The following is an 11,994-nucleotide window of genomic DNA, read 5'->3' as shown; positions in this document are numbered from 1 at the left end:
AAATTGTTTTCTCTCATATCTAGCTGACATCATCTACTAGGAGACCTGGTTAGGCAGAACAATTGAGAGTAAAGTATGGCTGAACTTGAGATATGTTACACTCAAATTTCCCTTAGAAAACCAAGCTGAACCCTGAATAGCCAATCTCCAATGTTGCTGAAAATTCGAGTATGATTTAGTCAGTTCTTTGTATCTGAGATTCCATACCAAATGATTCAACCAACCATGGACCATGTAATAAAGCAACAGATATTTATTGAAAGTCTGTATATAAGCAGGCCCATGCCAATCAAACCTGCATTGTTCATGAGCCAACTATATATAGAAAAGTAATTACAAGGAGTTCCCTGGTGGTCCAGTGATTAGTAGGACTTCACACTTCCACTGAGGGGGCAGGGACTCTATCCCTGTCTGAGAACAAAGATTCTTATGCCTCACGCACAGCAAAAAAAAAAAGTTACATCACACCACACAAAACCTGCAGTTGGACACAACTGAGAAACTGTTAAAACCTGGTCCTAAAACTTTGCTTAGGATTACAGCCACACTCATTACTTCTGATGTTCTGTATCTGGGAATTCAGGCCAACTAATCAATTCAAAATAACTTGGTCATCTCTGCCATTAGTTTAAAGAAAGTGCTTTATCCTATTAAGAGTGGTAAGCCACTGATACTACATATTTAACGATAAAGGTGAAAAGTCACTGGTAAACATCAAAGTACGTACAGCAAGACCTTCTGAGTTACCATATCTAAAAAATCTAAGGGGGAAAATAACCACACCTCTCCACCTGACAATCAGCAACTTCCAACTGAACTATACACCCTTCAGATACATTATATAAAGGAAAAAAACCTACGTTTCCCACAGAGATAACTAGAAAATGCCCCACATTTAAGTGAATCAACAAGTATACCACACAAACTCTCCCAAGAATTGTGATCAGCTTCACAATTTTATGGCCTAAGTTCTATAGTCTTGAACACAGGAAAGCTTTTATACCAAGAACTGTCAAATGCACTCCCTGCTAATACAGATTCCCACTATCAAATGCCATACTCTGGGGAAGACCAATCTGTTCCTAGTGCTGCCAATTCTGCTTTCCTCAAAACCCCTGAAAGGCTAGGGCAGGTAAATATGGTTTTGGGGTTCTGGAACTAGACTTCCAGGGTTCTAATACTAATCTACCATTTACTTGTTCCAGGCCCTGGCTCTCCTGGAAAATTTTGTATCAAAAAATAAAATTATACATACATATATATAAATACTACATGTTAATAGTTAAGTAGTTTAGGACTCAGTGACCTTACATACACAAAGAACAGAGCTATTAAGTGTTACTCAGTTATTTTAACAAGTATTTATCTTGACTAGCATTCAATCAAAGAGTCTGAGATATTCCTAGAAGAAACAATGAAACTAATTTCCTACAGATATAGGACTCTAACAAACATTTAATAGAGGTGGATGTAGAACCTTAAGCAGTTTCACTACCAACTGTTTTCCCTTCAATAGATTTGTTACACCCATGTCTGAGGACTATTAAGAAAATGCATGTGTGAAAGCCTCTTAAAGCATTTAAATGCAGTTATTTTTAAGTTTTATGGAATGATCTTGAACCATCAAAATCGTTTTACAACCTTTTAAGTTAGGCATGAATTACTAACTTTTACAATCTGCTTCCCAAACTGTCCCTCTCTTGGCTATGGAAACCTAAGTAACCTGATGCCAAAATCAGGTAGGGTCAACACACAAGGGAAACCATCATAAAAAACTAAGTCATCATTTACTTTCAATACTTCACACTTCATCTTTTGACTAGTATGGAAATGTCAAAGGTACTAATTTAAAAACAAACAAAAGAAAGGCTCACCATACCTCACTAAGGTGGCTTCTCAGGTGGCATTAGTGGTAAAGACATATTCCACATGACAATGCAGAAGACACAGAGATGTGTGGGCTGGATTCTTGGATCAAGAAGATTCCCCTGAAGGGGGGCGTGGCAACCCACTCCAGTATTCTTGACTGGAAAATTCCATGGAGAAACAAGACTGGCAGGCTACAGTCCATAGAGTGTCAAAGAGTTGGACGTGACTAGGACACACACACCTACCTCACTGCTACAGCATTCCTGATGAGGGATTTTAAATGCATCAAAAGTGCATGGGGAAGGAGAAGTCGATAGCCATACTTCCTTCAGACAAACACACAAATGCAGTTTTATAACCTTTTATTATCAATAACAAACAGCTGTCTTAACGTCTTTGCCAGACAGCTGTTAAAGGGTGGGTGGGTGGACACCCTTAACCCTAACAAGGAAAACTCATATTAAGCCTTTATGTACAAGCAAATTAAGAGCTCTTTTAACTGTCCAAAGCTATTAATTAGTTTAATTGAGGCATTAAACTAATTTCGCATTAACATTATCTGAATAACCAGGAACTAAAACGTTCAAAATTTTTCTAGTACAAAAAAATTAAATTTGCTTTAGTAATAAAAGAGCTCTGTCAATATACACAAACTATATACTTCAGACATTCACAAAAATGTGAGCAGAAGGCTTATCAAAAGACATTTAATACAATTGGTTTGCAACAACCCCTGGTGGTCCACATCTACAAAGATATCCAGCCCAACCCACCCCCCTCCAAATCCCACCCCACAGAAAAGCACATACTTACCAGAATTTTTAGCAAGTATGGTTTGGGATTTTTTTTTTTAAAAAAGGCCCCTAGGGCAAGTTATTTACAGTTTAATTGCCACTGTCAACTGATCTGGACCTTGACCGGGACCGGGACCGGGACCTCTGGCGATCCACAGATGCTGGAGACTTAGATCTACTTGAAGAACCACGTTTCTGGCTCTTCTCAGGCACAGGAGACCTACTAACAGAACGAGACTTGCTCCGGCTCCGACTCCGGCTCCTGGACCGGCTGTAAGACTTGCGACTCCGGGAACGAGATCGGCTACGAGACCTCGAGGAACTCCTAGTACGGGAACGAGACCTGCTTCGTGACCTACTAGAGAGAAAGAAAAAAAAAAAAAAAAAAACTGAGTAGCAGGCCCCACAAATCCCTTAAATAAAACTGTGACTTAAAAATATTAGAGATACCTGTGCCTTTTGCTGCCTTCAATTAATTTGATTTTTCTCCCATTTATTTCTTTTCCAGAAAGTTTTTCAATAGCATTCTTTAAGTCACCATAAGAGGCAAACTCAACTACCCTACAAAGAAAAAATACGCTATTTGTAAAGTTACATACTTCTTATCATCTCACAAACCATTATCAGTCTACTTACTTTTTAATGTTCATTTTACTATTGCTATTATTAAACAGGATACCTCAACCTCCAAACCGTGGACATTTTAAGGCACATAATTCAATGGTAGTGAGGAGCTTTCCTGTGCACTACAGGAAGATCAATAACATCTCTTGAACTCTACTTTAGCCACCTGATGTGACAAGCTGACTCACTAGGAAAGACCCTGAAGCTGGGAAAGACTGCAGGCAAAAGGAGATGATAGACGATGAGATGGTTGGATGGCATCACGGACTCAATGGACATTGAGTATGAGCAAACTGTGGAAGACAGCGACGCAAAGGGAAGTCTGGCGTGCTGCAGTTTTTAGGGTTGCCGAGAGCCAGACATGACTTAGTGACTGAACAACATGACCTCTACCCGTAAGATGCAAGTAGTAACCTCAATTCTGACAACCAAAATGTCTTCAGACACTGCCATATGTACCCTGAAAAGCAAATTCAACCCTGATTGAGAACCGCTGCATTTCAGGATGTCCAAATTTTGAGACCTCTAACATTCCCAGTACAACTTTCAGAACATTTTAAAAGGCTCTCATACGCCAATACATACTCACCCCTCATTTAATTTAGGTCGATGTGCATCCGCAAAGGTTACTTCCCCAGCTTGTCTCATGAAATCTTTGAGATCCTTAACACAAGATAATTGAGTTAAGCGGAGAAAAGGAAACCTGACACACAAACAACCACATTGTATAAAAACAAGACTACTGAAAGAGAAGATGTTAGATAAAGTACAAACATGGTATTTACCACACTTGTAGTCTATCAGAATTTTAAAATAATATGTCAGGGCACGAAATAAGCAAATAGCATATTGCTTTTAAGCAAAATGCCAGAGGAAGTTTAGAGTTTAACATTAAAGTAGTATTAGTCTATACTGAGCTCAATACAAAAGGAAAAAAACAAAACAAAACAAACAAAAAAAACAAAAAGAAACAATACATATTTTTAAAGTAAAGACTAAAGTAGAAACTTTATATTTAAAAACAAAACATTTACAAGACACCAGTTATTTTGTGCCCCATATGTCATTAAAAAAGTTTACTTTACCTTTATTATTATTTCCCTAGGCTAGTCAAGCAGCAAACCATTTATCGGTCGGAGAAACCTTCATGACATATGCCCGACTGGCTCTTCGCCACCCACTTGAAGGACACTACCCAATCGATGGAAGCCTTTAATCGCACAGCCCTCCCTATTAGCAGACTATTGGCGGATGCAGACAGGTTCTACTCTTGTGTAGTTACCAAGGACCACTTTACTGCGATCAGGATTCCAACGACCACCTAATTTCGAATCTTTCAACTCTTTTCGACCAGGACCTCTTATTCGGAAGCGTTACAGGAAGACAGCTCTCAACTTAGGGATCAGATCACGTTATCAGCGCTCTGGGATCGCTGCAACCTGGCACTTCAAGAAGTGCACCGATTACGTCTAGACCGGCAAACACAGATCTAGAGGTGGCCAATTGATCACTGTAGGAGCTGACTGGCAAAGTCAACCAGGCCCAACCAAGAGTGACCAAGACAACGATTAGGATAACCCACAGGCACTCCTCGTCATAAGGCCAACGACACAGATAGGCTGGCAAATAAAGGGTTTAATATTTGGTTAAAATTGATTTTTAAAAACAAGAAAATATATCCTCAAAACATTTACATTTGATCACTAACATTAAAATTTGAAATATCCCCCAATTACATTTAATTAAAATTTTAAAATTACAATTAAAAGTCCATTATAGATAAAACTACTTTTAATAAAAATTAATAAAAAACATTAACTACCCACTAATATTTAAAAAACCACATCAAAATATCTCAAAACTGTGTTTCAACAAACCTGCCAGCTGACTCTTGAAGATAAATTCTCAACTATAAGCCGATTTTCTGTTCTTACAGGTGGAGCATTTCTGAGGAAGAAAATGAGTACTCACAATGGAAGAAATGCAGCAACGTGCACCTAGTGTGTTCAGTTGTGGGCAAGTTCAAGCAATCAGGTACGACAAGTCATTCAACTGACTTCCACCAACAGTTTCTGCATTATTTTATGACTCAATCTTATTAGAAACAGTAGACTAATACATGAATGACAAAATTGATTATACATATACAACAAAATCACTTCTGCTATCAACTTTAGAACATCAAGACTCCTCCTACAGTAATGCTTGTTCAAAGCAGCCATCCACCATTAATCACATACCGTCTATCATTTCGAGGTCTGCGACTACTAAAACGGTCTGAGTAGCGTCCTCTACCTCTTCCACCTCGAGATCGAGCCCTAGCATGCTCAATTGTAACCCTACAGGAAAGGAAGAAAAATCTTCATTATCCACTTTAAGCTACATAAGAGATCTATTTACAAAAAATATCTAGCCCAATACCTAGCTTATCTTCAGAGTGCTAAGTCATAAAACTAAAAATAATCACCTTTCACTGCAGAGTTCTTTTCCATCAAGTTCATATACAGCATCATCCGCATCCCTGGGATCTTCAAATTCCTAAAACACACACATATATATAATGCCTAACACTGCTTTAAAAGTCTATTCTGCAACACATTAAAATCACTCAATACCTGTGAAAGAATATCTTAATGACAAGAGTATATAGATAAGTCTAATCAAAAAGGGACCGTAAATGATTTCTCCAGCCAGGAGTGAAATTCTTTTCTCCGTTAAGAAAATTCACTACCTTAAGAAGGCATATTTCCCAAACATACTCTGCTGGGACTCAAAAAACTTAAAAGCACTGCTTCTAACAATCTTTACCCACTAAGAATAGATAATTCAACCAATTCTAAACACTTACCACAAAACCAAAGCCTCTTTTCAGATCAATATCTCTTATTCGTCCATACCCCTTGAAGAATCTTTCCACGTCTTTCTCCCTGGCCGCCGGATTTAGCCTCCCGATGAATACTCGACAGCCACTCATGTCCAGCTAGTACTTTCTGTCAGGAAATAAATTCAATTGAGATAGTACCAGTGAATGTCAGAGGAATGCCTGGTCAAGGGACCAAAAACATAAACAGCATAAAATAAAATGTTTACCCGGTGATGTTATAAACAAGATTGCCAAGAGTGCCTCTTATTAGGCCGGGTCCCTTGCAGACAAAATTAAAACTCGGCTCCCAACACGATCCTTCCCTGGGCCCAGACCGCAGCAACCGCAACGCCCACTGCCGCCTCTGGAACTGCGCAGCCGCACACTCTCCCCGGCTCTTCTGGCCCCCTCCCATCTGCCGCAGTTAGGAAAGGCCGAGAAGTGCGGGCGGAGCCGACCCCGCCCTCCGCAAGGCCAGCCCAATGGCGACGGGCTGCACGCGCGTCGCCGCCTCCCGGGAGCGTCACAGCGGGTGGAAGCCGGAATCTCGCGACGCCACCGCCGCGCCTGCGCAGACGGCGGCGGGTGGCCGCGGAGCAGCCACAAAATGGCGGCCTCGGAGCCGGCGATGGGGATAACCGCGCGTGCCAAACCCCCCCGTTCCCTCCCGCTCTCCCGACCCCACCTCTCCGGATCACTGTACCCACCCTGGGACAGCCCCGACCACACCCCGAGCAAAGGTCTCGGCCCACTACTCCCGGGGTTCAGACAGTGAAACAAAAAGGCAGGGAGGGGCGCATGACCCCTCTGTAAAAACGACCCTGCCCAGGACCGCCCTTCCACCTTCAGGTCCCCTCACACAATACCCAAAGGGAGACGTGCCCCAGCGCCCACCTCGAATAAACTGCGCTCATTGGACGCCGTCCTCCGCACAGAGAGCAGCCCTGACCACTCGCGATCTGAGCGGCCATGAAGAAGCCTCGATCCGAGAAGCCTTTCCCTCAAAGTGAGCCACTCACCTACCGGACAGGATCTTTGGCAGCTGAGACCCAGAGAGGTCCGTAGTCTGCGATAGAGCCGGTCGCCTCCCCGCAGACCAGGACTCAACTCGTCTACGTCTCTCCACAACTGACGCACTTAGCTGCTCTGGCGCCCCACAAAATGGAGGGCGCGTCCCTGCGTCACTTCCGGGACCACCCTCGACAACACCCCTTGGGTCCGGGGACAGAGGTGTCCGCCGGGCGGGGCCTCTTTACGGCGCTGGCCCCAGTGACCCTGAGTCGAGGTGGGCGGGGCCGAGGGGCGGGACATGGTATGGGCGTAGCCGTCAGGTGCTCGGGGCTGGGAGGCCGGGGTCCACAACGTTCGCACCTCCTAGGCAATGACGTTAGGTTCATCATTACCCCTCCCATAAAAATACCCGAAGGCAAATGGTCGCCTTTTTTATCTGAAGTTTTTTTTAATACCCGAAAGAGTACTGGGTGAAAGAAACTGGGATTTTGCTGAAAATATCTGACCGTCTCTGACCAAGCCTTGCTCCTTAGCTTCCTGCATAATATTTTTTATAAAAGAAATCAGTCTTTCAATTGCAATTATTCTCTACATTCTGTGAAAAACAAGAATAATGGTGCTATCCACCATTTAAAAAGTTGCTGCTCTCAGCCCGAAGTGTTGTGATTGTCTTCATGATTAATTCTTTAATAAAGTATCTTGATTTACTTAACGTTAAAAAGTTTCTGACTTCCACAAAGGTAATTGGTCTTGAGTAGTGCCTAGTGACTTAATCGACTGTATTTTAAACCATTTGTCTTCTGCAGTGATTGTTTTTTCTGTGAAAACTGTTGAATAAGTCTCCCTACTAGATTTTCTGACCAGCTTCTCCAATTAAAAAAAGCCCTATTTCATGAGTAGAATTACTCTCCCTTCTATGGGATCCAGCGGTAGTCTGTGTACACCCCAGTAATTCCTTCAACACTGACATAAAAAAGATATGTGTTATTCATGTTTTGTTTTCCAGAAATGCCTAGCATAGAAAAGACTCAATATTTGTAGAACTGGGTTTACATTAGCAATTTTTTAAGTGTTCCTGTTCCTGTATTAATGTTTCAACAAAATGACTTGGCATCCTTTTCCTAAGATATCCGAGTAGCAAATCTATAGTAAAGGAAAAAAGATGCATAGAAATCAGATTAAAATAAAGTTTATCAAAGTCATCTCTTTGGGAGACTTTCCGCATAACTGGAATGTTTCCTTCATCACATCCCTGATTTTATCTAACTGACAATTAAAAAAAAAAAACCCACCTCAACATGTATCACTCATTAAAGCTGCCCCATCTCACCTTTCTTAAGCCAATATATTTAGCTACAGACCAAGTAGTTTCTTGTTGTTTGGTTTTTTGGCCACACCTCGAAGCATACTGGATCTCGGTTGTGAAATGTCATTTCTGCAACCAAGGATCAAACCCATGTCCCCTGTAGTGAAAGCTTGGAGTCTTAATCACTGGATGGACAGCAGAGTTCCAAGAGCAGGTAGTTTTTACACTCTGAGGTGTCACTTTCTCAAGCTCTCATTCACCTATAGCCAGACCTCCACCCCACGTCTCCACTGACCTGCTCTCAATGTTCATCATCAATCCAACTGCAAAATCCAGCAGCCTCTTTACAATTTTCAGCCTCCTTAATGAAAGCTGCCATTCATTTTCCCTTACTGTACACCACACATAGTGCTTGGGGCTTTGGATTGATCAGCCAGTTCAGCCTTTGTACAACTCTCTGATGTCAGTTCATATCCTTGTGTTTTTTTTTTAATATGTTGAAACCAATGCTCAAAGTTACACAGCTGGAAATGGTAGGACCTTGATTCAGCCCCGGGCACCTTTTCTAAGTCTGTGGATCTAAAGGATTTTCTTTCTAAAGTTAAATGACATACTCAAAGGGAAAGTCAAAAACCTATAGCATTTTTTTAAATCAGGAGAGCAAATTTCACATCAAGGACAAGTAACTTCAGCTATATTTTCATCTCTGTGTTACAAAGCTAGAAGGTATGAACGAATTCAGCATCAACTCTTACTATCAAGGACCAAAGCATTTAGTCTATGTTACAGGTGACATCCACAGGGGAAGCAGCTGAGCCCATCAGCAAAATGTGCAGATCTGGAATCAGATGTGTGTTGGAATTTCAGGCCCAACACTTAGTATGGGAAGCTCCAGAGAATAAAATAGGGCCTGGCATACCACAGGTCCTCCAACCATATTTGCAAAGGAGAGAATGGAAGACTCGCAGCATGATACTGGGTCTTTCTAAGCCTCAGTTTTCACGTGTGAGAAATAGGTCAATAATAGTAGTTAATTCATAAGAGTATCATGAGGATTAGGTGAGATAATGCATGTAAGGTATCACATTTCAGCTCTAATGAGTGATCCAGGCAGCCCTCTCAAGTCAGAAGGGACAACAATCACAGGGGAGTTTAAACTGCTGAAACAAGGGGACCCAGGAAGACAGAAGTGTACTTTCTTTTTCATGACCCCAAATCCTTTGCAGGTAAAATATAAAAAACAAACATCCCAAAGTCAAACAGTTCATAGCATTTATAAAAGAGAGAAAGAACTGAACAAGGGCCATTTCTTCCCAAGAGCTGCCTCCCAGTGTTAGCTGTCCTCTACACCTACTCCACCCAACAAGCTGTCAGGAACTGGGGACTGGTCCCCAACTGCGGACCAGGCTCTTTACCTCTCTGATATCCAGAGGGAAGCCACCTCTTAAGGGTAGCGCTGTGATCCGATAGACACGGTACGTTTATAATAGAGGGCTGGACACCACAGCTTTCTTTCCACCACATGAGGACATGCAAGAAATCCCATTAGCAAGCCAGGAGGAGGGCTCTCACCAGAACCTGACCATTCTGGGACCAATCTCTGGAACTGTGAGAAAATAAATATTTGTTGTTTAACCACTCAGGAAAAAATAACTAAAAAAGGAAGCCTCAGAATACCAACTCTCCAAATAATGATTCCTAACGAACCATTGTAGTGGGGCACACATGTCACTGACTAAGGTTCTTGGCCTTCTTAATCAATAGAAACTGATAGAAATTCAGGCAATGCTTTATTGGGGCCCCTGCTGGAGCCAGAGGGAGCAAGAAGAAACATGTCCCCTTGCTCACTTGCTGAGTGGGGTGAGCTTGTTCCTTATGGGGTGAGGGTAGAGGCAGGTCTAGGAGTCCCACCAAAGAGGTGGCTTAGGTGGTTGGACCACCCCTTTGGTTGTGTTGAGTGCAGGGGGCATGTGGAAGTACCCTGCCTTTGCTCCTGACATCCTGTTTTTTGCTCCAGGCTCTTCAGAAGTGGCAGTTGGTCTTTCTGTTCTTTTTGTATCTTGTTTTCCATAATTTGCCCCAACTGCCCATGCACACAGTTATTTTTAGTCCCTTATAGTTTCTTTATATTTTGTTGTTGGAGGAGATGTTTGTCCAAGTGCAAGCCCTGCAGCAAAGAGTCCCAGGTTAAAGGACCCAGACTGGAAGAGACTCCGTCCCCCAGAGCAGACCCAATCCTGGCAATGATTCTTTCCCTAGTACAATAATTAGAGTCAAGTCACACAGGACCAATCCAGTGAAGAACACTTGACATTTGTCTGTTTGATAAATCTAAGTACCCTGAAGTAGGTCAAATTTAGTCCGAAAGAAATGGCTTACTCTCAGATAAAGAGCTGTGGAAGGAAAGGGAAGCTTCTTCCTGATCTCTGTACCTCAAATAAGCAATCTCCTGACTTAAGAGCTTTGATATTGAGTATTTAATTCAAATGACCTTGGATAAGGAGAATTGAGTCAGATATCCTGCTGGTGAAGCAATTAGGCATCCTATTGAGCAAGGTGGAGATCTTGCTGCATTCACAGTGAGATACTATTAGGAACGAGAGCAGCAGAAACTTGGATTCTGGTGACCAGGATAGCCCAGCACCTCCAGTATTAGCACATAAGGACTGGTGCGGCTTCTGGGTCTAGGTGTCGGGCTTCCAGGTGATCCTGAATGTGTGTGTGTGTGTGTGTGTGTGTGTGTGTGTGTGTGCGCGCGTGTGCGCGCGTGCTTATGTGAGCTCAGTTGTATCCATCTCTTTGCAACCCCATGGACTGTAGCCCACCAGGCTCCTCTGACCATGGATTTTTCCAGGCTAGAATACTGGAGTGGGTTGCCATTTCCTTCTCCACAGGATCTTCCCAACCCAGGCATAGAACCCTCCTCGTCTCTTGTGCCTTCTGCCTTTACTGCATTGCGCCACCTTGAGGAGGCTGATTCTAGTTTTCTCTGATGGTTTTCACCACCCTAATTCCTGATTATGACTCATGTGCTCCCAGACACTCTTCAGAATAGCAGGGCACATGGTATAAATAGTTGAATGTTGTATAAAATGGAAGCAAGGAAAGAAGAGGCTGGAGATAGAGACAGAGACCATAATAGTGCGTCTCAACTACCATGTTAATGAGCTTGGACTTTATCTAGAGGACACTGAGTAGATGTTGCAAGGTTTTATGCAGAAGAAAATATGATCAGATTTATGTTTTAGAGGGAATGGACTCTGAGAGGGACAGCAGCCACAATCAGGACTTTTTATATGGCAAGGAACCGAAACCCTGGTACAACCATCTTAATAAAATGAGTTTATCTATTGGCTAGTATAACTGAGCAATTTGTAGACTGGCCCCACTGTAGGCTTGGTTGGATGCAGAGTTCAAGAGAATCTCTGGCATCCTTCTCTTGGCTCAACTTCCTTCGAGTATCAGTTTCATTCCCAGGCAGGCTCACATTGTGTTAGCAAGATGCTAGAAGACCTAGCCTCACAGCC

The 11,994-nt window shown here is 42.5% G+C and overlaps 1 protein-coding gene across 6 annotated transcripts; it reads right to left on the bottom strand.

The window, feature by feature from the left end:
• Positions 1-2,214: 2,214 nt before the first annotated feature.
• Positions 2,215-7,327, bottom strand: SRSF5 (serine and arginine rich splicing factor 5). Of its 6 annotated transcripts, none has more exons than XM_065940902.1 (9): positions 7,045-7,302; positions 6,378-6,430; positions 6,136-6,277; positions 5,755-5,825; positions 5,528-5,626; positions 5,165-5,234; positions 3,877-3,950; positions 3,114-3,224; positions 2,215-3,021 (listed from the first exon to the last, which is right to left on the bottom strand). In XM_065940902.1, the coding sequence occupies exons 3-9, from the start codon at positions 6,259-6,261 to the stop codon at positions 2,754-2,756; spliced, it is 819 nt and encodes a 272-aa protein (XP_065796974.1). In that variant the 5' UTR covers positions 6,262-6,277; positions 6,378-6,430; positions 7,045-7,302; the 3' UTR covers positions 2,215-2,753. The 6 variants fall into 6 exon arrangements, with proteins under 6 accessions (XP_065796974.1, XP_065796976.1, XP_065796975.1 ...); XM_065940904.1 differs by having other exon boundaries at positions 7,170-7,272; XM_065940903.1 differs by lacking the exon at positions 6,378-6,430 and having other exon boundaries at positions 7,174-7,327.
• Positions 7,328-11,994: the final 4,667 nt, after the last annotated feature.

This window comes from Muntiacus reevesi, chromosome 7 (genome assembly GCF_963930625.1).
Source record: "Muntiacus reevesi chromosome 7, mMunRee1.1, whole genome shotgun sequence".
Classification (NCBI taxonomy): domain Eukaryota; kingdom Metazoa; phylum Chordata; class Mammalia; order Artiodactyla; family Cervidae; genus Muntiacus; species Muntiacus reevesi.
Note: the sequence above shows the minus strand (reverse complement) of the source record. Positions and strands in the feature narration are given on the sequence as shown.

Bases quoted from the DNA above. Each gene is read 5' to 3' on its own strand.
- SRSF5 (XM_065940903.1), bottom strand. From the start codon at position 6,261: ATGAGTGGCTGTCGAGTATTCATCGGGAGGCTAAATCCGGCGGCCAGG. The intron at 5,627-5,754 runs GTGATTATTTTT...CCTTTCCTGTAG, and splicing joins AAAGAACTCTGCAGTGAAAG to GGTTACAATTGAGCATGCTA. The intron at 3,225-3,876 runs GTGAGTATGTAT...TTTTCTTTGTAG, and splicing joins CGACCTAAATTAAATGAGGG to GGTAGTTGAGTTTGCCTCTT.